The sequence below is a fragment of the Periplaneta americana genome, chromosome 17 (assembly GCF_040183065.1).
Source record: "Periplaneta americana isolate PAMFEO1 chromosome 17, P.americana_PAMFEO1_priV1, whole genome shotgun sequence".
Classification (NCBI taxonomy): Eukaryota; Metazoa; Arthropoda; class Insecta; order Blattodea; family Blattidae; genus Periplaneta; species Periplaneta americana.
In genome coordinates, this window is record NC_091133.1 from 50,283,129 (window position 1) to 50,310,981 (window position 27,853).

At 33.5% G+C, this 27,853-nt stretch overlaps 1 protein-coding gene across 1 annotated transcript; it reads right to left on the minus strand.

Annotated features, from left to right (window-relative positions):
- Positions 1-988: 988 nt before the first annotated feature.
- Myd88 (myeloid differentiation primary response protein MyD88) lies at positions 989-27,297 on the minus strand. The gene is made up of 10 exons (XM_069815975.1): positions 27,050-27,297; positions 26,818-26,947; positions 19,026-19,210; positions 15,697-15,792; positions 14,377-14,504; positions 11,677-11,845; positions 9,825-9,990; positions 6,625-6,796; positions 3,826-3,981; positions 989-2,700 (listed from the first exon to the last, which is right to left on the minus strand). Exons 1-9 carry the CDS (start codon positions 27,105-27,107, stop codon positions 3,856-3,858), a joined length of 1,230 nt encoding a protein of 409 aa, XP_069672076.1. The 5' UTR covers positions 27,108-27,297; the 3' UTR covers positions 989-2,700; positions 3,826-3,855.
- Between the last annotated feature and the right edge of the window lie 556 nt (positions 27,298-27,853).

The following is a 27,853-nucleotide window of genomic DNA, read 5'->3' on the forward strand; positions in this document are numbered from 1 at the left end:
GAAAATATCCAACCAGGTAATCAGCTCAAGCGGGAATCGAACCCACACCCGAACTAAACTCCGGATCGGTAGGCTGTAATTATTGTGGCTATAATGTTTTTCTTTCATGACATTTGAGTTTGTGACTTACGCACTTATTCAGAGAACAAAATAAGTCATTAAATGTTAAAACTTGTTAAATTAACAAATTTTAATAATGAACTGTGTTAAACTGTTCAAACTTAAAAGGTACTATACTTTTGTGACTAGTTTCAGCGTGGTTTTCACCAGTATTATACATAAAAAACTGAGCCTGATAGAGACTTTTTGGTGGTATATTTGAATTCAGCACATCAAAGTCATGCAAGATCATAACAAAATGGCTGATTATTTGTTCTTTCTGAACTTTGAAACTCACCCCAAACTACCATGTTTGGCATTACCTCTTATTGAGGTTCTGGCTGGTGTGTGTGTGTGTGTGTGTGTGTGTATATATATATATATATATATATATATATATATATATATATATATAAATATATGTATTTTTTATAGGAAGAACAATTGTTTCTATTCATCTGAAGTCTGATTAGTGTAATATGTAGCTAATTGGCGATGTATGCAATGGAGGGGGAAAGGAACTGGCTGTTATACCCCATTATCTCCTGGCCTAAGTGCCTCATAAGTGGTGCCTTGTTGGTGTCACTTGTGAGGTTCAGACCTGTCTTCGGACAGTTACCTAAACAACAACATGTTTGGCATTGGACTCCAAGTTTACAGGTTCAACTCCAGCTGAGAGTAATGAACTTTTAAGATGCAATAAAAATAATTATTATACTGTAGCTTCTTTCTTCAGAAAATAAAATCAGAGGTCCTAGGACCCTGACATAATATTATTTATATTATTATAACGATAATAGTAATTGTAACAGTAGTAATAATAATAATAATAATAATAATAATAATAATAATAATATAATAAAAACATAAGTAAATAATTAATAAAAAATCGGAGATAATATTTCTTTACAGAATTCAATCATTTACAAGGATAATCATCTTATTTATAATTTCATAAAAATAATTTAAAATTTAAAAGTATTATTATGTTATGTTTTTTTTGTAACAGCAGGGCTCTTAACTTGAATCTATTTATTATTGGTTAATTATTCCTCGGTGTACCATATTCCCTGCCTTACAGACAGATGTGTCTCACTGATATCCTCGAAGATGTAAAACAATTCTTCATCACTGTCACCTCAAAAACCAAAATACGACTCTGTTATGGGAGAAATTATTTTTATTTCAAAGCCTCATACGAAATTAATGAATAGTAAGCCACAAGTAAACGTGAGAATTTCACATTATGTCAGTAGGAGAAATAACTTACCGTATGTTAAAATGTAAGTCTTAGTCTGAAAATTGTTGATGTAAAGAATGTCCTCATTTGTTCGAGAACAAGTCAATCATTATGTCACAGAACAAGAAAAGACACAAGCTACTATTATAAAACAATGTATATATCAACTAACATGAAGTAGGTATATTATCTAGGCCACCTTAAGCAAAGTGAGTTTGATACCAAACAGTATAACATAGGAACAAACATGCAACATTTCAGCATTTTAAGAACATTTCTCTTAAATGTTCATTCATGAAGAGAAAAAAAAAGAATGTTAATAACAGAATCTAATTATTTCTATCAATGACCGTTATTTTTACCAGTTGTGAACTCAGCACTAGTAAATAACTTAATATGCTACTCACCAGAGAGAAAAAAAGAAGGATAAATTGCGGTTTATAAAACAACAATGAACAAATAATTACCTACTTTAAATTACCTTTAAGTAGTCAGCACAAATGAAACGGTGACCACACTAATTATACCTACTTGATCTTCAGAAAGTCAGAACTACTAGAAACCAGAATCATGAATATGAGTAATGCAATATTAGATAAAGACATTCTTGTGTCATTACATGAATTAAAGTTATGTACTTCTTAAGACACCAATTTCTTAGCACATTTTCAGTCAGTATAAAAATAAAAATATACAGTATTTCAACTTTTTCCAATATTATTCTTGTTTTTTGAACTCACATCTAACTTGGTTGAGTTAGTGGGTATGGGCTGAATGATACCTATTCTATAAAACTGTATCAAATTTGTAATTAATGAATTTGAGCAATTTACGGTACCAGTATTGAATATTTTCTCCCAATTTAAACAGATTCCTATATCAGGTCTACTAATTGACTATGTGTTCAGTCAGTTATTATTAAAATACCAGTATAAAGGTATGCAGCTATTATTTAACATACAAATTCTGCAGGATAACTTAACCTAAATTATTCGAGATCCACACATTCCCATTCATACATATTACTTTTGACATATTAGCCAAAGTAGAAATATGCAAAAGAGCATCAGTGATGCAAAGATAACAGCTATTTCCTTTCTTAACAAGTAGCCTCTGAACTCTTACTTGCATGGCACTTCACAACTGCTAGTTCTCTTTACACAGAAAACATTTTAAATTACGTGACTTAAATTAAAACTGAAAACATGATTGTTTTATCTCCAAAGCATCCAATTCCAGGTTTTAATCAAAGTCACTTCTTCTGTTCTCAAATTGTACAAATATGGACTCCCACAGTAGTCTGCTGAGGTCTGAAGTTCGTAAAATTAATATGCCATCTTCCTGTTTGTAAACATGACAAACTGGAAAGAATAAAAATGTATTAGTAATATATTAGTTTATCTTAATTACGACACTTCATTCTTTACTCTCATGGTGCACAATCTAATCATAACAAATCTTATCAGATGCTCGGCAATTAACTAGATATATTAGCTATATCCTATTTATGAACTTTATACTACATATTTACCTCTGATTATCATCCTTGGTTGTAGAATGATTATTATTTTTATTATTAGGTGTAAGGTTGAAAGGTTCAAACCTGTCTCAGAGTGATGGATCTTAAAGGAATGACTTCCACTTTAAGAAAAGAAAAGCTGTAATGGATGGGCCATAGATTTACAGCATATAAAGAATGCTGCTCTTGAATCTGAGTGTTTCAGGCAAAATTTACTGCCCATTTCTGGCTCACATAAAAATTTAACATTGCAGTTCAGCGACCTTCTCTATATGGGTACATAGTCTTATCATCAGGAGAAACAAATTGTACCTTCGGCTCTTGTATCAGAAATGAAATTCTTCACACTGTGAAACTAGCAGAGTTCAGGCCAATTTTATTTTGTTCCCTAAAACCTGTCAGAAGCTTCTGTAGTTTCATGAAACATCCTACAGACACATCTATTTTGCAAAACAGAGAACTTGGTGGAGCAAAAAAGAGTTACTTCGAGTTTTTTCCAAGTCAGAGTTTCTACATATATCATAAATCTACAATAATAAACCTTGATTTCACTACTGTACTCTGTACAAATACATCACCCCCAGCTGAGTATTAGCTCACGGATTTTGGAATCAACGGCAAGTATGGTAACCACTAGAGTGAAAAGAAAGACTAATGAAAATTTCCACCTCATGAATACTTTCGTCTGCATTAAAACAGAATCAATTGCTTCTGAAGTTTTGATCTCAAAAATGAATTCCTTTACCAGCATATCTTTATTTCGAACGTAATGACATTTTATACATATTCAGTAAAACTTATCAAAGTTGGTAAAGAAAATTCAACCTGACATCTAGAAAATCACTATAATCCACTAGCATATGTAGTAATTGGGGGGAAAATGGTTTAGATTGCACCCTCAGGGTACTAAGTAAGCTGATCTGAACTATAAACTCTGGTGGAAAAGGGTTAAAGATGGTGAACTTACCGACATGATGATAAACAGGTAAAGTAATCATCATGTTGCTTCAGCTAATTGTGCTTTCCTTTTTGGTAGAATCTTTTTCAACCATTTTCTGGGTGACTTGGCCTTGAGGGACTCCACACTTAGCGATTTATGCTTCTTTAATAATGGTATATCAAACTGTAAGACAAAATAGTATAATAAATATATAATTTAATGGCGGTTAAACAGTTCAAATGGCCTACTCCATGGGCGAAAATTATAAAATTTATTGTTTATAAGTACACATGTGTGTAACTGTTCAACATAAACAACTGTTTCATCACTGCATGTAGTCGACTAGAACTCTTCTTACAATATTTAGAAATGCTAAGGTCAAACCTTTTACAACAGAGTACTGAAATGTTCATTAGGCCTACTTGGCAAGACCATGGGTTCTTTTTCTTGAGCTCAACTTCATGCTTTCATGCACATCCTCAAGTGTTCGTTCTGTTAAATCACACTGGATGTTTCTTCTTATTGAGAACAAACCTGTCTCTTGCCACTATTATCATAATCATCCTATCACATCATCGGGGTAATGTAACTCCGCCTTCCAGGCGCCCCAACCTCAGAAGTGGGTTACAACTAAGCCACGGCCAGGAGAGAAGACCAGAAATGTCGAAAAGACAACCTGGTGGCATTGGATTAAAAAAAAAAATAAATAAATAAATAAAATAACAACTTTTTAAATGGTTGTGTAGCTCTGAAAAACGCCACTGAAACTTGAGTAAACAAATCGTAAAATTTGTTGTTCAGTAGATACGTTTCAACAAGGAAACGTTGTTGTACTGTATAACTACAGTTAAAAATATATATAAAACTTCATCAATACATTTTTGTGGCGATCTGAAGAAAAAAAGACATAAATGAGAACACCATATAACTGAAATTAATTTAATAAAATGAAATAGCATTTATTAACATGGAATTTGTTTAATTTTTTTTTTTATTTTGGACTGCTTGATCCTTAGGAATAAATCATGTCCTCAAATTGTGATAACTGTTTCATAATTTGTTCAGTTACATCATGATAGTTATGAAACGCTTCATTTTTATAAAGCAGTAACAGCATCATTAAAGGACACAAGATTATTGGAGGCAAGCATGGGCAATTTCGAATTTCCACGAATTGCAAAGTGGACCACATCTTAACAATGAACACGTGCTGTATTTTTGGTTTCTTACATTTTGACGACAAACCTGATTTCGAGCAAAATTGATTTAAAACATATTTATAAATGATTGTTTCGTCACTCATGGAGTTTAAAATATTACTGTAAAAAAAAAAAAAAAAAAAAAAAACGAATAAATGAAAAACGTATATCCAAAATAAATTAATATGAAAAGTATAGCACTTTTCCCTGGACCTTAGGAGAGAAAAAAAAAATGTGAAAAAGCATAAGTGTGAAATGTACAAAAGAAATTTTAACATAGATTCACAGTATGAAGTGTCAGTAGAACTGTGTAGCTGGCATAGTGTAAACTAACAAGGAAAACCCATGCATCGTGTCCTATGTGGAGCTTACAGCAAATAATTACCAGGAAAATCCAACACACTAAACATCAAAAAGCATACTTCGTGACTCAGTAAGAATTCCAGTGCTAGTACGCTAGTCTTCCATTCAGGCAGCCAAGGTTCAATCCTCATCCAAGTCATGATGGAATTTGTGGTGGATGAAGCAAACCTGCAGATGGTTTTTTCTCGGGGTACTCCCATTTCCCTCTTTTATTCCACGAACAATCTTCACCTCCCCCTCATTTTATCTACCATCTGAGTAGTTAAAAATAGGTTAAGTCTTAGGAGTAGTACAGATTTCTGATGCTGATAAAGGAAGAGTTTGGGCCGTTGCACCCTGGAGTTTATCAGATGGGGATGGAACTTGGCTTATCAGGATTGAGAAGGATGACCCACCTGTCAACATCGGATTCACGAATGCCACCAAGGCCGCCTATTGAGCTTGCATAATTATCGCATATATAGTCTGCACAATAGCCACTATAAGCCTAAATGCATGAATCCATCCCTGATCTGATCCTCAAAAGCCAAGTCAAGCCAGATATAAATGCGAATGCACACTCTGGTGCAGTTGCTATCTTGTTTTTTCCTATACAATGGAATTGTAATGTCTGCACTCCAATGGTAATGCATGCTCTGGTCCAGTTGCTATCTTGTCTTTCTGTATAGAATAGAATTGTTATATCTGTACCCTAGTGGCAGCTATCGAAACACATGCGTGCTCTGAAAACTCTGAGTTCCTGTTTCAAACAATGTATGCTGCAGTTTCGTATTAACAAAAGTTTCTTCGCAAAATGGAGAGGTGGGGGGGGGAGGGACGCTCACATTTTGACTCACCATGTACTTCAAAGAATAATTTTAGTAACATTTTTAGGAAAAGTTTTTGATCATGAAAAGATCAACACAAATAGCTATGCACAATAATTAATATAAAGTTATCTTTTTAAGAGAGAAATCAAGACAGATGTAAAAGCTTTCAGTCTTCTTGACAGACATTTAGTATACTTTAAAACATGTTCTCATATTGGCTGACCTCCTTCCTGTTATTTAATTATTGTCATGTTATTTCTTTTCTCATAGATCTGTATAATGTTACAGTGCTGAACAATCAATAAAATCCGTTAAAAGAACATGTCCTCTATCGAGATACTAGTCATAGTAGTTCATCAGAATTTCTGCTAATATATAACGCAATAGTCTAACACATATTCCTATAAAATAATTACTTTACTTGCAATTGAATAAAATAATATATGAAAACTCACCCGTCCACTCTGAATGCTCAATAATTCAGTATTCAAACTGCAAGTATCTGCAGAGCTTTCATCTCTTTCATCTACACAATTTGGCGAAGTTATTTTATTTTGTTCCAATGCAGGTTGAACCTTGTAGCTGATGCTTTCTTCTCCATTTGCCTTAATTGCTGGCACCTGTGTCCTGTCAACCACAGAAACACAACTCAATAGTCACAAATGCTATCTTCTCTCAAAACATGGTCGTTGTCTCCTCTTTTGTAAACAACTGTTCACAAGGTTGTAATTTTTAAGTACAATAAAAGAATTCGTGCACAATGGAATTTCAGCTCGAACATGTATGTAGTGATCTCCAAAGTAAAAGCAAACAGTAGCAATAAAATTTGTCTAAGAAGCAAATGCTTTTAACTCAATACACAGCCTTTGACTTTCACAAGTGGACTTTTTAAGGATATGTGTCGTGTTACGGTAGCTGCAAACTTTCTTTTGTAGAACCTGAAAGTGACTTTCATGAATTCCTAAATAAATTCATTATATCAAACTTTCTATAACGCACTATTAACATCTTCCTGTTCATGTATTCAGTATTTGTACTTTAATTTTTAATATGGCTCTATTAACCCTTTCAGTCACGAATTATGTTTTTGTTTGGAAAAATCTAATTGTTTGTTCTTGGCTCCTTTTAAGTTTTTGTGAATTGCCCACAGTCTTATTTTTACAGCATGATGCCTGGATTTCCAGATATGAACTGTCCCACTTGAGAGGACTCGCTCTCAACAACTCATTGTCCATGAAGCGGCATTGAAGTTGCTGTCCTCTGTAGAGGACACAGTGAATGAAAGGGTTAATGTGTTGTTAACCAATGCTGAGTTCATGGCAATAAAGCCATTAACTCTCTTGCTCTCCAATATAGGACAGACTATTAATATAAAATTCAACTAACTGCATTCAATAAAATGTAGGCCTACAAAGAATAACAATACTTTCCACTTATCAGTATTACATATATATATATATATATATATATATATATGTGTGTGTATATATATATATATATATATATATATATATGTGTGTATATATATATAAAATCTTTTTCATGACATTATATATTTAAATACATGATTGCACGTATTTCACTTACTGATGTTATATAAAAATCTAGCCTAATGATTACTCTACATAGACGAAAGAATTAAAAACTGATACGTCCATCACCTATCACAACAGATTTCCCACTTCCATTAGTCCTAAAATGATAAGAGACTACATCTGATAACAAATAGACAATTCAATTTCGAAAATTTACAAGTAATTTTCAGTTAAGTAAAATACGAGAGGGAATCAGAAATTAACATTCCTACAACTATACAATTTGAATGTGAAAAATATTTAAGTAAATAAACAACAGCATAATTTTATAATGTTGTTGGCATTGGTCATTATACTTTGATTAAAAATACTTTGTGAACACCAGCTGATGCATACTGAGAGCAATGTTGCCATATATGTCACTCTTCCAATACTTGATGCACATACGCGATCTGTTCGTGTGTTAAAAAACTAAATGAATGTCATGCCGCAAGAACAAAATTATAAAATAAAGGCAAGTAACAAAACAATAACTACAACGAAACAATAATAGATTTAACCTATTTAGTCCCAAACGAGTACAGTATAGATATATTTTATTAATTTTTGTTATAACGATTTCAAAACTGTTTCGAGTTTTTGAACCTTGAGACAGTAACTAAACATTATTTTAGAAATAAAAATGAACTTAATTTCAGTTTATATCTTCATGTAATTTATTTCCATTTTTTCGTATTATTTAATGCAACTACACAGTTATCATGAAAATATCATATAAAATGGAGGAGTGCTATAATTTCGCAATTATTAATCTATAAATATAACCAATATGAATTACAGATAGAGCTAATATACAAATATTTGCGAAAAAGAATATTTCAGCGTCTGTTTTGGTCATATAAAAATAGTTGTTCTCAATTGAGGACAGTGGATATCTGAACGATAGAATTCTTTTGATACTTATGGCCACTATTGGAGTAGTGAATTTATAATATGTCTGTTTTCATTGTTGCTACTAATTTTTTATATTAATATATATAATACACAGTGGTTCAGAACTATGTTGCAGAAGAATAGGTCTATGGTAGACAGAGATACTAAAACAAACTTTGTAAGCAATGCATATCCTGTCTTTGCATCGGTATTGTAGCCAATCATTCATGCAAGAGCTAGTCACAACGTACTGTGTTACAGAAACGATTAAAAATGACGCCCCCTTGTTCTACACAATAGTGGCATTGCCAAACATTGACTGCCAAACAAAACAAAGTCATACTGGAGCCAAGTAATACACATACACCTTATTCCAGAAGCTGAAATCTTACCTGCATTTGAATGACACTGCACTGTTAGAGGCTCAAAATCCTGACAAGAATTTCGAAGTCCGTCCAATGTTAGACATGGCAAATTCTGCTTTCCCGAAGTCTGAAGTTTTTGAGAAGCATTTATAAGTGAATGAAAAGATCGTAAAGTACATTGGCCATTATAATGTGAAACAATTCATGAAAGGAAAATCAATTCTTTGGTTATAAGTTTTGGACCTTATGTGGAGAAAATGGATACAGTTTTTTTCAACTTTGACTTCTACTTCGGCCATAGGACTCAAAATAAGAATGATAAAATTCCACTAGGAACAGAAGTTATAGAAAGCCTCATCACAGTTGTAGAAGATTTACTAAGCCATTAAATATTTTTCGACAATTTTTTTTTTTTTTTCAGAATTTTCGAAATCATGTGTAACCTTTGCTCAAGTTTCAAGACCACAGGAACGATTTGTGAACATAGAATGAAGAAATATCCTCTAGAGGGCAAAAAAGAGCTTTAGAAGAAAGGAAGGGGAGCTTATGATTTCAGATTTGATACTGTCAATGAACTTCTAATTTTGAAGTGGAATGACAGTATTTGAGGTAATAGACACACAGCTGATAACATTCTTCACTAGTGTGTACTTTAAGGTAGGGTTGCGACAAGCGTGAGAGTGGACTGAAAACATGCATGTGTAGCTAGACATCTTCCTGTCTGACTACGTTTTGTAATGCTCTCAATATAAAAATGAGTTCTCCCACTTTGATAAAGAAAACAAACAAATAATAGAAATATCAAATAAGTGGTTCACTTACTTAACAGGTTGTGCACTTGTGGTAGAAAGTATGGAGTTGTGCAACTTGGTCCAGAAATCGTACAATTTTCCAGAACGTGAGTAATCCAGCCAGAAGTAGTACGTCAATTCTGAAGGCAACTGACATCTCTGGTACATAACTGGAACTACTTTGCGTAGTCTTTGATCTAGACAGGAAAGAGGATGTATTACAAAATTATCCTATGCAAATGAAAAAAGATTTACTTTAGTACAATTTGTTATTTTAAACTAGACATACAATATTGTTATGGTTGCAAAAGGGTATCTGTTGGATACAGGGGGGAGAGCCAATAATCCTTCCCATTGAAGGCTTTAAGGAACCAACCTGGACAAATATCCAATGTCCCATCCCTACCTTCCCGTGGTGCAGCTGTTAGTAAGCATAATTTTACAAGCTGAACTAAAGGGAGGGGCTACTCATCAATTAGCACTGGTCAGCTTGATGAGTTAATGACCGAATTTGGTATAATTTTCCTCTATTCAATACCTAATTCCCTCTTTACCCTTTCCCATCCAGTCCTCTCATTGAACTCTTACTTTCTTCGACCCCAAAGGCATTAGAGCATTCGAGGCCTTGGTGTTCATTTCCCTTTCCTTCCTCCTCTTTCTATTTTTCTGTTCCTAGTGCTGACCTGCTATGGCACTAAAGTCGTCCTCCAGTGGCTTAAGGAGGAAAAGCTGGTGATCAACAAGATCTTCCAGCTAGGTCCAATGGACCCGTCGACCAACAGCAGGTGTGGTCCTCCAGACATTCTGGGGGTTGTGTGTGAATGAAGTAGCCACCAAAACGTTAAAATATGGTGTTCACTTAAATCGGCTACAACTTGCCATTTTCACTCCTTTTAGATTGGCAACAGACCATGATTGTTTGGCCAAATACCTGCATAGAATTGGAATATATCAGTCCCCTAACTGCCTATTGTGCAACTCAAACCAAGAAATGGATTCGGAACACCTCAAAATCTGTGCTTCAGTGGCTGGCCATGATAATATCTTTGAAAAATATTGGAGTGCAAGAGGTCAAACGACTTTACTGTCAAATGCCTGGCGTGTAGCCATTTGCACCTCTGCCAACTTTTTTGGAGTTTATGATGAAGAATCCTTTTCTGATGTTGGGATTCAGAATCTGTTTGTCCCATATGATAGGATAACATTGAGTATGGAAGTAGGCAGGATGGATGAAGATGATAATTACAGTGACATGAGCCCAGGGTCTGGCGCAGAATGTTACCAACATTTGCTATTAATGGGTTAAGGAAAAACCCTGGAATAATATGATATAAAACCAAACATATAATAGTAACATTCCATAAAAATATTCACGACAGCAGAAAACAATTGAAAAAAATTTAAGAAAATATGTTAATATAATAGATAAGAGCAAAACTTTCACAATATAAATCAAATATTAAGACAAATCAGAAATTCAATCAAGAGAAGCTTCGAGATCGTAACTGGACCACATGACTTAATATGGGGTAGGATGCTCCGAAGTAAAAAGAGAATAAAAATGAAGAGAAAGGAGAGGGAAAACGTTTCTTTTAAATATTGAGTATTTTTTCATTGTAATACTGTTCCAGAGTATTTTTTCATTGTGATATAGTTTCAGAATTGGAAAAATTACTATATTGTCTATCATTTCAGTGTGTTTTTTCCCAATCCAATTCTGTTACATTTATTAGAACTACAACACCCAACTGTATGATTGAATTAAAGAAATATTTTTACTTGTTTAAATGTTATCATGTTATTAATTCCTTTCTGTACCTTATGCTGATTTTCTTCACATTAAAATACAAAATATTGCACACATCATTCATCTTATTACTCACCAATTCCGACAGCTGTAGCAAATGTTACAAAGAATTTATTTGCTTCACTCTTGAGAAAGTTTGGTGAAGCTACAACAATTAGTCGGTTACACCGCTTGGCAATTAGGCGCATGATGGCTTCATGTTCGAAAGTCAAGCCTCCAATTAAGTCACGATCTTTCAAGCAGAGCTGTTTGCAAAAGAAAAGAGTTGTTTTAAAAACGTGCATAAAATACAGGGTGGTTCAAAACCTCACCGACAAACCTGAGAGGTGATAGATCTAACAATAAGGAACCCTTTTTGTTAAACAACCTATGTCTTTTGACGCATAATTTCGAAGTTACCATTGAAAGTGTTTTTGCATGAGCATACATCAATGTATGCGAATGTGTGCACCCCTGTTTGTTTGTTGAGATGTTTGTAAAAGAAGAGAAGGGTTGTTATTGTTTGTTTACGTTTAATGTTTAATACCTTTTCCTTTCAATTCAGTGTAATCATCAATTGAGAATGGATGTCTACGCAGTCTTCCACCAATGCACCAAGGACGAAGAGACCCATCGTCTCGAAGGCGCTGATAAAGTCGAGCAAACATTGTGTGGTAAGAGTGATTTCTGTTTTGAAACTGTTGTTGGTACATGTGGAGAGCTCTTCTTCCGTTTCCGCTCCCCATAACACATTACCATGTTGGCTAACTCGGGAAAAGTGTAGACATCCATTCTCAATTGATGATTAGACTGAACTGAAAGGAAAAGGCATTGAACATTAAACGTAAACAAACAACAACAACCTTCTCGTCTCTTACAAACATCTCAACAAATAAACAAACAAACAAACACATTTGCATACATTGACATATGCCCGTGCAAAACCATTTTCAATGGTAACTTCGAAACGACGCGTCAAAAGACATAAGTTGTTTAACAAAAGAGATTCCTTATTGTTAGATCTATCATCCCTCAGAGTTTGTCGCAGAGGTTTTGAATCACCCTGTATAAATAAGTGCAATCTTCTCGAAAGGAGAATGTAATACGAAATTCAACATACCTCTCATTAAGTCATTAGAAATTGTACACAGTAGCTAAAATAATAATATATCAAGTGATTTTGTAGTACATAAACTGTGCAAGACCATATTTATATCCAGTCTGTCATTTAGCACAAGTATTATGTCTTGGATAAAAAAAAAAGGTAGAGAAATAGAATAGTGTGTATCTATGTAGTGTAGAAAAATAAGATGTGATTATGTCTGTAGTTATGAAAGAAGATACATAACATGTCAAGATGCATGTGAAGACATGCTGCTGCTGTTGCTGCTACTATTCACTGACTGGCCTGAGCTTTAGCTTTCCACCTTTCTCATCAAGATTACAAACTCTTCTGCAATATGCAAACATTTGGAATACAAAAATAGTACACAATAATTGAACAGGCATGTTACAAGTTCAGTGTGTAGGTTTTTGTTGTCAAAGAATGAGAAAAAATTTACTTGTTCTTCTAGTTCGTTGCAGGAAAAAATTCTTACTGAAGCCCTCGAAATTAGATATGTAAAGCAATGCAAAGACATACAGAAAGTCTGTAACAGAGATTTGCTTGTGTGGTAATTACATCACATACTCCGTTTGCTGCTGCAATTCTTATTTGAATATCATGAACACAGCAGCATTTGTTATTGTTTCTGTTTCAGCATACTCTGTGTTCACATTAATTCTGTCTCTCATTGCATAATCACTCTCATAAAGTTAATGACACAGAATCAAATTTTAGACACAATAAACTGCCCCAGCCTACAAGTTAATTTATTGGAGATTGATGCACATGATATACAATTTCAGTAAGAAATTAATAGATCTTTATTTTAATCAACAATACTTTGTAGTGATTTAGTCCAAATGAAACTGCATACAATAAAAGCCTGTTTTAATGTTCCAGTTTTTTAAGGAATAATCTGTTAAGTTCCAGCCAAAATACCATAAGAATAATGTAATTAATTTCCGCTTTTAAAGAAACCGGTTTAAGGAAAATCCTGTTTTTAAGAAATACTTTTGAAGTGGATTTTGTGATAATGAGGCCTGAAATATCGAATCAACTTTCAATAATCAATAGTACCAGTACATTTGATACATACAGCATTTCTTGCCCAAGTTTCCTTCTTTGAGTGAGCAAGAAGTTTCTGCATATTTTAATAACTATTTTGATGTTCCAATCAGAAAATATAAATCACATCCTATCATTCTGTCATTGTTTGGAAGATTCTGAAAACGTCTACCATATCATTACAATTTATAGGAGGAATAGCATAGAGAGGAAGGCACACATGAAGGCGACAATTTTATGTACAGACACAAGTAAAGGGTTGGGGGAAGGAAACATCGATGTCCATAATAAGTTGTTCCGAGAAAATGACGTTTTAACATGTTGACATCAACTGTTCTTTCCCCACATTACATATCTTCAAATCTGTTTCACAAGGACTACGATGCTTATTAGCATATGGTGACTTGACAGGCTCATAGTACCTCTAAAGAACAGAGTGTACTACTTAAATAAAAAATATCAAAAGGTCGACATCGACATATTTTTTCCCCTAACCCTTCAAGTATCCTTCACTCCAAATGCAAACTAAACAAATTTTTCACTTCATCATAATATGACCAATGTAACTGAAAGGACCAATAAAAGAACCGCTTAAGAAGTACAAATGTACGGTTCTGTTATTCTTACCGTTAATCCATAATCTCTTTCCATTTTATCTACAATTTGCATTGCAAAATCCTGATCTTCCTCTGCATACAATAGGAATGCATCATAATGTTGAGGTTCAAAACCCTGTTCTAATTGATACACATCAGCTGAAATATAAAATTTGTTCACAGTGAGCTACATTACTCTAAATCTTATTATGTTGAACTTTTTTGAATTTGTTACGTGGAAATGGATCAATTTGTAACAAGAAGATATCTTATCACTCAAGAAATGCTCAAACAAATAAGTGCAAGAATAAAAATAAACAAAAAAGAAAAAAAAATCGAGTTGTCAATTAGCTCAGAATGTGGTATTTTGCAAATGTCAGTTTTAGAAGAACTTACAAACTTAAAATTTCACCCTGGTAAAATCTCTAGTGCATGCATTAAAGCAGCCGAATAAGGTAAATACATGTTTACATCTGTATACATTGATATCACTGTCATTAATTAGTGACAAACTATGGTCTTATTTAAATGCAATAGTTCACTTTCAAAACTTGCGAGTCTGAGATATTGAAAACCCACACACAATTCATCACAGATTCCATTACATGACGAAAAATTGGGAGACTGGCACTCTATCAGTGTAAGTGGGAGATTGGTACAGTCAGTGTACTAGTAGGATCATCTATCCAATATCTTTCATGACAAGTAAATACAGAGCATTATGTAAATTATATTTGAATCCTTTTTTGTTATGCTCGCTGGAGGAAAAATAGCACTGTTGCTTCCAACAGAACTTTGCAATGTCTCACATGACTTACTTTTTTCATGGAAAATCTTTTAGGAAATTTTTTGATCTAGGATTGTGTCATATCATTTTCCAGATCTAAATGTATGCATTTTTTGTTTACTTGGAATCTTGAAAGAAAAAGTGTGTAAAAGTTATATATATTGGATGTAGAATGCGAGATATCTAATTTATTTTGTGAAGTTTCCAGAGTTAATATCGACAAGAGAGAAAATAATTTCCAACAGTGTCATTAAATCAACAGTAAGTAAATATTATTTATATTTTATGTATTTTATGAATTATTCCTTGCCAGGAGTAGCTTTCCTGGCAAGTAACAAAGAAAGTTAACTCTGCACATGCAGAAGGTCCTTGTCCTAATGGAATTCTGTGGGTTTATCTTCTTCATCTTTGGCACTCCAGTATGATCTCATAGCCAATTCCAGCAAACTATGCAGCAGTAATGACTGCTGATGGGTCAAACAAAAAGTTCCAGGTTTTGTATTGTACTCTAACAATAGTTGGACAGAGAGGAAGAGACTCTACTTTTAAAAATGTCATACATACCAATTGTAAGGATCTGTTTATCAATCTCAGCATCCAATTCTGCTGCTGAAGCCTTTGTTTCGTTCTTCCTCTTTAAAAAGTGACTGGCATCAAGTTCTACAAAAATAACAAAAATGTCCATAGATTGAATTGTGTTATCATAAACATCATCATCATCATCATCATCATCATCATCATCATCATCATCATCATTCACTGAAAGAATTTCAATTCATCTCATTCAATAGCTATGAACGTTCTAAAATTATGACATATTTGGAAGGTTGTAGCTCTTTGAATGAGCAAAAGAAGTCTTTCTGAAAGTTCAGATTCTTGCAATGTTTGTTTAGCTACCACTGACACAATTATTGCACCATTTTCGTATGTTTCATTTTTGTATTTAAATTCACATTAACAGTATTTCAAATCACATCATATTGTACACGTTTATTGTATTCAGGACCCTTGTGGTCACACAAATTCTTTGAGCTGATGTCTTTAATCTATACTAATAATAAATCTGTAGCCAAAATTTTTCTGGTAATTTTCGATTTTCTAAAAAAATTGGTGTTAACATGTATAATTAACTATCCTGAAACCGAAAATCGCTTTTTTTTAATTTTTGTTTGTATGTCTGTCTGTCTATCTGTCTGTCTGTATGTTTGTTACCTTTTCACGCGATAATGGCTGAACGGATTTCGATGAAAATTGGAATATAAATTAAGTTCGTTGTAACTTAGATTTTAGGCTATATAGCATTCAAAATACGTTATTTAAAAGGGGTGTTATAAGGGGGCCTGAATTAAATAAATCGAAATATCTCGCTTATTATTGATTTTAGTGAAAAATGTTACATAACAAAAGTTTCTTTAAAAATGATTTCTGGTAAGTTTTATTCTTTGAAAAATTTTGATAGGACTGATATTTAATGAGATAAATGAGTTTTAAAATTAAAATAACTGTCATCTAAGGCGGTGTATTGAAATAAAAAACAAATGACTTCGTCTATAAGGGGCCTTGGACACAACAATCGAAAGCTATGAAACATAGCCTACAGACAATGTTTCTGTGTTTGTATGAAGTAATATAGGAAGCTAAATTAACCGATTTGTATAATTAATTATTATTTCATCATTGGAAAGTGTAGTTTCTCTGGATGGACATAACGCTATAATGTTATTACAGTAACTTGTGAGTGAATTGAGGACAGGTAAGATTAAAATAGCTTCTTATGCACAGAAAACTTGATAGGTTATTCTGTATATTCATTTCCTGTATTTCTGAAAATAATGTTTATGAACATATTCATTTTTATCTCAGAGAATTAACGAACAACGAGAGTGTATTAATTTATTATGCAGTAATAGTACGTTAGCTTAGCAATCCATTATTTTATAATTCAAATTTTAACTATGCTCAATTGAATCGTGTTAAAATACATAAAATATATATGCAATAAATGCAATGCAAAAAAATTGGGTAATGAACCAAGCAGATTATGTTGCGCTGTTGTAAAAGCTGTTCCTCCTGAGATTCAAGAGCTCCCACAACAAATTAAAAACTTTCTAATTCGAGTACATCCGTTATCAACACACTTTTTACATAAAATAATATAATATAATATAATATAATATAATATAATATAATATAATATAACATAACATAATATAATATGATATGATATGATATAATATAATATAATATAATATAATATAATATAATATAATATAATATAATATAATATAATATAATACAATATAAACATAATAATAAATCTTTAGCCAAAATTTTTCTGTTAATTTTCGCTTTTCCAAAAATAATTGGTAATAACAATTAATAACATGTTAAAGGAATTGTCATTGCACCAAATGAGGTTCTCTGGATCAAAATGATCGCATTTTAATATTTTAAATACAATTTAAATTAAGTAACATATTAAACGATTTATCCTTCTATCAAACACGAATGTTCCCTGGATCAAACATCCTATTTTAATTATGTAATTACTTTATATTTATTTCTAACGGGTGCAGCGGAGCGCATGGGTACAGCTAGTTAATAATAATTAACATCTGTTACTGTGGACAGACAGTCTTTTCGCTAAGAGATAGTTAAAATCGGCTATAGAACTAGACTATACAATATGTGACTGGAAAGTATGAGAAATAAACCCCCCAAGACGCAACTCTTAAAAAAAAAAAAATGGTTTCTTGGACATAATATGGGTACTGGTGTATGATATTAGTGTGAATTCAGTTATTGCGACTATTTTCGTCTTAACTCACCCAGAAGTGTAATATTTAAGGAAAAACCGTGTGAAGCTGAAAAGTTCAGGACCACATGAGAGAGTGCAACTTTGAAACCACTCTCTTTCAACATCAACCATGCCAATATTCCCTCAGTGTTTTACACAAATTACTGGTAATTCATTATAATCTTAGGGTTGACACTAGAAAAGTGAAGGATTCAAGTACAGTAATGAAACAACTAGGATGTAACACACTCAGCTCCCTTGTCAACATGTACTCTTCTTGGTTGCATTAGTCTAGTAAAGTAGTCAGATAAGAGTCTCCCTCTCCAAGAAGGTACGGGTGTTGGAAAGGAACAGATAGCACTTCTCAGCTGAAGCAAGGGCAACTCATATGAGGGGGGGGGGGACCCAAAAATAACTGGAATTTTTTTTTTTTGCACTTTTATTGAACTCTACATTCACAGTACTTTAGTTCCCTTCAAAATATTGCCCATGTGCATTAATACACTTGTCCCAACGCTTTTGAGAAACAATGCTGAAATGCCTAAAATAACCATAAACGAAAAGGATAATTTCTTACAAATTATGACACTACCATTGTGGAATCCTGGGAAATGAGAATGCGGATGCTTTAGCAAAGAAGGGCAGCACTGCTACTTACAGACCTGTTACTAAATCTACGTATTACTCTGTGAAAAGATTTATTAAATCTACATACTTAGACTTCAACAAACAAAATTTAATAACACAATCCCAAGGGAAAAAATGGAACTCTCTGCATCAAAATCCACAGTTAATTCCCGATTTACCACGAAAATCGTCTGTAGCTGCATTTAGATTGGCAACAGGCCATGATTGTTTGGCCAAACACCTGCATAGAATTGGAATAGGCTATATCAGTCCCCTAACTGTCCATTGTGCAACTCAAACCAAGAAATGGATTCGGAACATCTCAAAATCTGTGCTTCAGTGGCTGGTCATGATAATATCTTTGAAAAATATTGGAGTGCAAGAGGTCAAATGACTTCATTGACAAATGCCTGGCATTAGAAAACAACAACAACAACATGACACTACTTTGGTTGATTAAGATACTTACCCATCTCATTTTCTGTATCATCTACCACATCCCAACGATCCAACTGACCTAAGTAAGACTTCAAAAGGCCTATTGAACCTTGTCGCCACTGACTCAACACCTGTGCAGTCGGGTCTGGTTTTGAGCCAATAAGTATCACCATCTGATTATTCATACCAGTCAGCTGTGCCAATCCTCGCCAATCCCTGTATAAATAAAAAATCACTATCATCTATTAGTCATAAATTACATATCTATTTCCGGATTACCTTAAGCTTACGAGACTTTCTATGATATGAAGACTAATTTCAGATTTTTATTTCCTAATTATATAAAAAGAAAGTATTATAATGATGCAAATAGTTATTTATGATACAAGTTCGTGAAGTGGGTGGTATTTTGACAGGAGTGTAGGTTTGAGAAACAAGGGAAGCCTCGTTTCTCAAATACATAAATGTCAAAATACAACTTCACGAATGTGTATCATACAATGTTTTTTCTTCAATAGCCTCAAATTATTACTTCATGCACACTTTGCTTACTTCACGCACACTATGCTCACTTCATGCACTGGTGTTGAAAAGGCTCACTTCACACATTGCTAACAATGCGTGAAATTGCGCTTTACGCACTTTCGTAGAAAAAATGTATTTCGATATTTTCAGTAGCAGCAGTAATGGATATACCATCTATCTGTGTACAAGCATTTTTCCTTCAGATTTTATTCATATTCAGTACCCACCAAATAAATTTAATCCGAAATTATACATATGAAATATAATAATTCTTAGTAAAGAACTCAATGACCCTCATTGAAAATCAAAAGCACAATGGCAATTTAGTCCAAGCCAAATGTAAAGATTTTCTTCGTTATTTTTGTATCATGTGAAATAAACTGACAAACGAAGCAGTACAGTTCATTTCCAGGAAATAACAGTTACAAACTTCATGATTTAATTTAACACTATTAACTGCAGAGGCATTCAGTAATCATAAAGAAGAGGTTTAAAATATATCTGGATAGTCGATTTCAAGGGCAACATGCCTGACTTCATAAAGCAGAAGGTAAGGTTGAAACTTGACATTCGATGCAATGATACAAGAATGAGAATATAAAAGTGTGGAAGATTCTGGACTTATGACCTGTACGAGTATTCTCAGTATGGAAAATACAAGCTTTTGATACATTTGCACAAGTTTTAGAATCCTCTAAGCACCTAACAGTATGAAATCTACTAACTAAACAGCCAGGGATGAGGGTACATATTCAATTCTTGCAAATCTAATCTTTCAGGTAAAGCTTCCTGTAAAGCAGATTTGAATAATTTCAAGGGAAAAATTGTTCCGGGGCCGGGTATCGATCCCGGGACCTCAATATTCAATTTTTGTATATATATATAATATATATATCAGCTATTCTTCGGGTGACAAGACACTGACGTGAATTTCGTGCCCACAATGCAAAGATCATGAAAGATTTGTTAAAATGTTTTTAATACTTCTCTAAGGAGGCTCTGATCGGTTCTCGTTATGCTACTATGAAAATGCAATTATATCTGTCAGATTTATCTCTGCAAGACGTCATAATTTGGATTCCAAAGTTTATATTAAAATTGAAATGAATACAGTGATGTGTGATTAGTCTGCTTGTGCGTCAATGTTTTGAATTCTGTAAGTTCGTCAATTTTTTTTATTTGATACTGCAAATGGATTTTATTGAAAATACACGTGTTGTTGACAAATATAACATGTTGCTTGTGTATATATCATTCTGCTGTAATGTATATAGGTCTAATATTAGGTTGATGCGTGAATTCATGGCATTTTTGTTTGTTAACACAGCACTACATAGTTAGGAGATTATTTATTGTTTGTCATTTGTTATCTGGAGTGTTGTGCTTGTAAATACACCTTGACTTTTCCGGATTTGAAGAAAGTTTGTGCTATTAGTGGACTGAAGAAGATGGAGTGTCAAGTGGAAAGAAACGAACACTTCCAACATATTCTTCTGTATGATTTTAATAGAGGAGCAAAGGCAGCGGAGGCGGCTCGAAATATGTGTGCTGCGTAAGGGGAGAATGCCTTTGGAGAAAGCTTTCAAGAAAATGGTTTTGTTGTTTCAACACACAATATCCTGTATAAAAGTTAGTGTCCATCCACAGAAGATGATGTTATGAGTCTGATAGGATGAGAAGACATGTACTATGAAATGGTTCCCAGGAATATAACAGTAACTGCTGACATTTGTCAATAACTCAGACGCCTTGTGGTCGCAATTGAAGAAAAACGACTGGGAAGACTGCATCAAGTGTTGCTGCAACACGATAATGCATGCTTGCACCATTAACATGATGAAAGCAGCCATCTAGGAGCTTAGTTGGAAGGTGATTCCACATCCTCCATTTTCTCCCAATCTCGCTTCTTCAGATTTCCAACTTTTTTGTTCTTTGATAATGAAGATGTTTTACAAACTTGGCTTGGTGACTTCTTTGGCTCCAAACCAGCAGATTTCTTCAGATGCGGAATCGAAAAACTATCCAAGTGTTGGCAAAGAGTCATAGATAATATAGGAGAATATATTACAGATTAATTTCAATCTTCTATTCATCACAAATAAAAACTTTTGTCACAGTGAAAACACACTGCTAACTTTTGCATCAACCTAATAATATAATATTTAGGTACAAATTTTAATCTCCATTACTACTTATTTGCGTCAATGCTTAAGTATTGCAATTCAACGTGGAAATGCAATGAGCGTTTTGGGTACTCTTCCCGAGTCCAGCCCTTTGGACGAACTCTTTCTCCTGTAAAATTTATCAAGTATTCTGTATGTAAATATTTGTTTCTAGTTTTATATACTGTATTGTTCAAATTGTTTCAAATTTTCAGGAAATCTGTAGCCATTGAAACTGTAGAGAATGAACTACTTTAATGGAGAAAGCATAATTTCGTAAATTTTAAGTAAATAATGTTTGAAATATATATAGTATAGGCAATATTATACTCATTCACAAATCAGAATGTTTTTAAAACCTCTCAAATTTTGTTATTGGTAATGTTTAATATATTTCAACTATAAAATATCTATCATGTTTTAGGTATATATATCATTACTATTGATAGACTGATGTAAAAAATTTTAACATATTCACAAATCGAGGTCAAAGACTAAAAAGAATGGTTTGCAAATATAAAAAAAAATTTCTACCTTGCTACTAGCTCATATGTATTGTCAGAAACGAATAATTAATATGTCTCTGAACACAGCAAAGAACATATGCCATCATTTGACTTCTTATGAACGACAAAATCAAAGCAGACAGACAAGATCAGTAATATACAATAAACATACAAAATTTTCAAAAGGAAAACAATAGCAAAATGTTGGAAGTGATAGAAAATTTACCAGATATGGCCATAAACAAAGGAAATACTCCTGTCATACCATAGAAGACAATTAATAGTAATCTAATAACAGTAAAGAGTGCACAGTGTCCTGTTTGAGATGGGAAAGTACTGGATATGATAAGACTATTTCTGTATTTATGCTACGAACAACTGGGTTTTACCTAATAGTTTTCACACAAGATTTCACCAAAGAACCTGACACTGTATCCTTGACTTGATAATCTCGGAATAACTTAAAAATTCTATTATAGCTCTTAATACTCGTAACAGTCTCATAAGCATAAAATATCGTGCAGAACTTCACTTCCAGGTTTGTTGTCTAACATGCATATCACTTCCTATTTAGGGGCAAACCTTCCTATTTAGGGACAAACCGATTCTTCTAATATTTGCTTACAACACAAACATAGAAAATTAGTTTATGAATGATCATTCGTAAATAAAAGAATAGTGCTGAAACTGATCAGGAAGAGAAAGAGAAATTGGCTGAGTCATTGACTAAGAAGAAACTGTCTGCTGAAGAATGCATTCGAAAGAATGATGAATGGGGAAATAAGTTCGTGACAGAAGATAATATCAGATGATAAACAACATTAAAATAAATGAATCATATGCAAAGATTAAGAGGAAGATGGAAAAGGGAAAAATTGGAGAATGCTGAGTTTGGAGTGAAGGACCTGTCCTTGGGCAGAAAAGAATGAATACTACAAAATGAAGTGACCAGAAATTCTTTATACAGATTTTCACTGTGTGATCAGGACCTTACAATATTAAGAAATCAATGCCGACAAACCTAATATCTTTACTACAGATGAATAGATGGAATTGGTAAAATATCAGGAGGAGGGGGGAGGGGAAAGAGAAGAAGTACCCCTTTTTGAATCAACGAAATGGACCAAGACATTTTTTTCAGTAAGCCTACTTCAGCAAGACATTTTTTTCAGTAAGCCTACTTCAAAGTTTGAGGAGGATATTACCAATTGCAAAGTAAGTATTGATGGAACTAAGGAGTGAGTGGCATAAATCAATTGGGACTGGAAAAAAGAAACCCAAAACAGCTCTAAAATAAAATACACCGATTCAGAAGACAAACAATTCATGAAAATCAATATGAACAAAAAGCAAGAGACACACTAAACATTACAGGAAGGAAATTATTAATTGAGAGGATCAATGATCTCATAACCTTGCTTCAGTATATTTTTCCAGTGTACCGTTCGTTTTCAGTGCCAGATTAAGCTAGTGCGGGGTCCACAGCATAATATTATATAGGAGCCCAAAATTTATAAAAAGTACACACACACACATATATAGGCCTATATATAAGATATGTCATTTAATTGAACAGTAAAGTAACTAATTCAACATTTTAATTTGCTATTCAGCCAGTTAAACGTCAATACATTGTTCACAGGCAGCTCTAGTCTTGCATGGTTTTCACAAAAATAATAAGTACATGTGTGTGATGAATAAAGTAGTGGAAAAGACATTTTTGCCAGTTCAATTTCAAATTTATATTACATAATAGAAACATCGCATTATTGTAAGAGAATCATGCATGAAAAATTAAGCAGTCAATATAAAAATATGACCCCACCCCCCAGTTAAAGCCTATAGAACAGCTACATATAGGCTATATAAAGTATCAATGCCAAATGTCAAAAATAACAAAACAAATTTAAAAGTTAACTTTTCAGATTTACGATAAGAAAATCTGTTGATACTGGAAATGTCTGCTTAATGCAGAAGTACATACATGTTCCATGCTCTTTAAAGTGAGATTATTGAATCTATTTTGATCCATGGTGCTCCTTAGTTCACTTTTAATCCTTTTCAGTTTTGAAAATGAGCATTTTTCTCTGAAGTTGGTAACCATGAGCGGTAAATAAATGCGCAAATAATTTTCTATATTTGGAAAAGGAAACTCCACAAAATTGTCAATTATCAAATGGTACTAATGTAACTCTACAATGTCTTATTTGGCGCCAATATGAGAAGCAAGATAAATTTTCAATAGTTCAGCAAACTGCACAAATTCATAAAGACTTTCTTCCAGATCTTCCGGATGTGATTTCATTAGATAGGCCTATGGTTATCTCTTTACAATCTCTTCAGGTGTAAATGACTAATTGAAGAAGGAATCCTAATAAGCTATTCACCTTTTGATAAGCTTCCTGGCGTTTTAAGAAAGCAGAAACAGATTACTGACAGACCGCTAAACAATTAGAACATTAGCACTGTAGCTTATGTAGTAATAAATTTTAGATGATGGTAATCGACACTTTTTCAACATAAGGATGTAAACTTCAGGAAATGAAAATGTAGGTCTGTAATTTATTTTCCAAACCGTAAGTCAAGACTATAACAACAGTGTTTATATTACTAAATAATGGTATCACAAAGACTAGTGAACAATCACAAACTTATGTGACTGTTGTGACAGAGTATATGAATCACACAACCACCAAGTAGCAAGAGTATTAAACCTCACAATCTAATTCAAAATTGCAAGTTTCTCATTTTGTAGTCTGCAAACCAATAAGAACAATCCTACAGCACACGACACAGAAAGGAGTCAACACAAACACAGAACCCACAATATGGTAAATAGTACCATTCAGCATGCATTTCTCTTGACACATAAACAGCAGCATTGTCAGAATATCAGAATACGCTGGCATGCCATTTTTACTAGACAGTTTACAAGCACATCTAATTTTTTTATTTTCAATTAATGTAGGCCTATTTAATGTTTTATTTTCTACTGAAGGCCCTAGAAAATTTGGGGCCTATAACATGTTACTGTTGTTAACCAGGTACTCCCTTTTACCAAAACTTGAAAAGCGACCAAAATGTTGAAGACAGTGGTTTCAGATCACATCTCGAAGAAAAGAACTGACAAGCAATACATGGACTCACAGTGAAGATCTTTAGCTGAAAGTTCATTATCAAGCTTTTCTTTTTGAACTTTACATCGTTATTATAGATTCATGATAATTTTGTATATTTATTCAATTTATACCAATGAAAATAACTTCAGAAATCAATACCGTACTCATTTTTGTGGGGTTTTCTAATGTTCCACTCTTATTTTCTCATTTTGTGGTAATTGTGATTAGTTGCCTTTGCCTCTGAGACCTTCAATTGCTCCTTGCTCCTCAGTGTGTATGTGTATGTACACATATCTATGTAGATTACAACAAGCAAAGACAGTTCAATTAAATTAAAAGTACACTGAAGACAGTTGTGTAGACCAATTTACCGACCAAGTCGTTGCCCAGGGTACACCACAGGGAGTTGCTCTACATGACACCCTTGATGACATGAGATGAAGATACAGATTTGTTGGGATTTCACAGGGGAACCGGACCTGTTATCTGGGCCATACGATCGCCCTACACAAATTATAAATCAGGGGTACCGGGGTTCGAACCCAGGTTCATAGAATTATAAATCCATGTTCTAGCCACTAGTTCACTGTGATACTATTTAAAACTAAATTAGGCTAGTTTGTTCGATTTTTCTGCTATTCATATGTTACCCCTAGACAACCATTTATAAATGAGAATATTTACATTTTTTTTATATTCACTCATATATACATGAAAATATACAAACACTGGCATTATCATTTGTTTATTAACTTAAACTGCCTAAGTAAATTGAGTTTTATAGTAGTTTTAAAAGACTTGCTGTAACTTATACCTATTATAATATAAATATTATAACAGTTGAGCAACTTGATATTACAGTATTTATCTGACAGTTCTTTACAATTAAGTTACCACGTTAAGGTAAAAACGCATTTATATATTTGGTTACTAGTTGAGTCCTATGTACAGTTGTTTAGTCAACTGTCCGAAGACAGGTTTGAACCTCACGAGTGACACTAATAAGGCAGCACTCATGAGGCAATTAAACTAGGAGATAATGGGGTAGGGCTGCCAGTTCCTTCCGCCCCCCCCCCCTCAAAGAAGAGAAAAATGGCTACAGTATCAGCGGCGACTAAACGAATATTGCACACTTTTATCACTGCCAATTGACGCTATTGTAAAGAAATGTAATTTATCTTTTGGTGGTGATAGATTATTTTTTGGGAAAATCGCAATAAGCAGAACGTAGAAGCTCCGCCCACCACCCCGTCCACTGTTCCCCTACTCACTTATCAGACACTCTAGGTGATAGGCAAGTGTTGTGTCGAATGCACATTTCGTGTGAGTGGAGATAACTTCCCCTAATGGCGTTCCCTTTACAGATTTTAATTGAAATAGCCTATATGTAAAGTAATTTAGTTATAACATTAAAATATTATTTTATGAAGAGCTCTGATTTTCTGATATTTGTAGACATGAAATTTGACAAGGATTAACTTACTTGTGTGCATAGGGTAAATACAACTTACCTAGGCAAACCTTCACTGTTTGGAATAACTTTCATTGGATTCAGAAGTGTTGAAACGATTTCTCTTGTAGAGGTACGAAGAGCAATAAGAGGAATTTGGAACAAATCAACATCTGGAATGCCCGCCATACCTGAATTAGACAAATATATATTAGTATGATTAATATATACGCCTATATTGCAATTATAAATTCACATTTAACGTAAACATATAGGTGACACACTATCATTACCTACTACAGGACTGATAACAGTGACACAAGTAATTGTCAATGTAACTTTATCCAACATTCCAAAACTGTTTCACAACATTAATTCGAAACGTCTAACGTGAGTTCTGTTCACATCTCAAATTCATGACACCTGCAAATCTTAACCTCTCCATGTCTGTGACATACAGAATATAGCTGACAAACGAAGACCCACATCAACAGCAGAAATCAACACACACCACAGTAATTATAACTCGATATAGCATGATTATTAACTCGATTAGCAGCTTCGGTCTTTCGAGTACACTCCAGTAAAAGATGTTATAGTTATAATTATATCCAGTGCTCATTATAATTGATAACATGGTAACCAAAATCAACCAGCATAAACAGAACGTGGTCCGAGAAAAGTAGTCACAGAGCAAATTAAGAACAAAATTAGTTCAAGGACGTAACAACAGATGGCTACGGGCCTTGACAGAGCTACAGTCACTGTAGACAGAGCCATCTTCAGTCAAACTTCTGGCAATGAACCAATGATTTAATAATACTAACTTTTTATTCTACTTTTAACCACAACACCTGTCAACAATGTGACTTTTATTTCTTAATAATTCACCCTACAACAATGGGTACTCCATTCAACACAGCAACACAAGAGTCGTTATTGCACTCCACACTACGACGACAATGACAATAAACGTGTATTATTGAGAAGAACAGCATTGTGCTTCTAATTTCAATTAATGTTCACAAAGCATTAAGTGCAGAACAAAACTGTCAATTTTCAATTCACAATTCGCTTGCCTTGACTAGTTCTTCTAG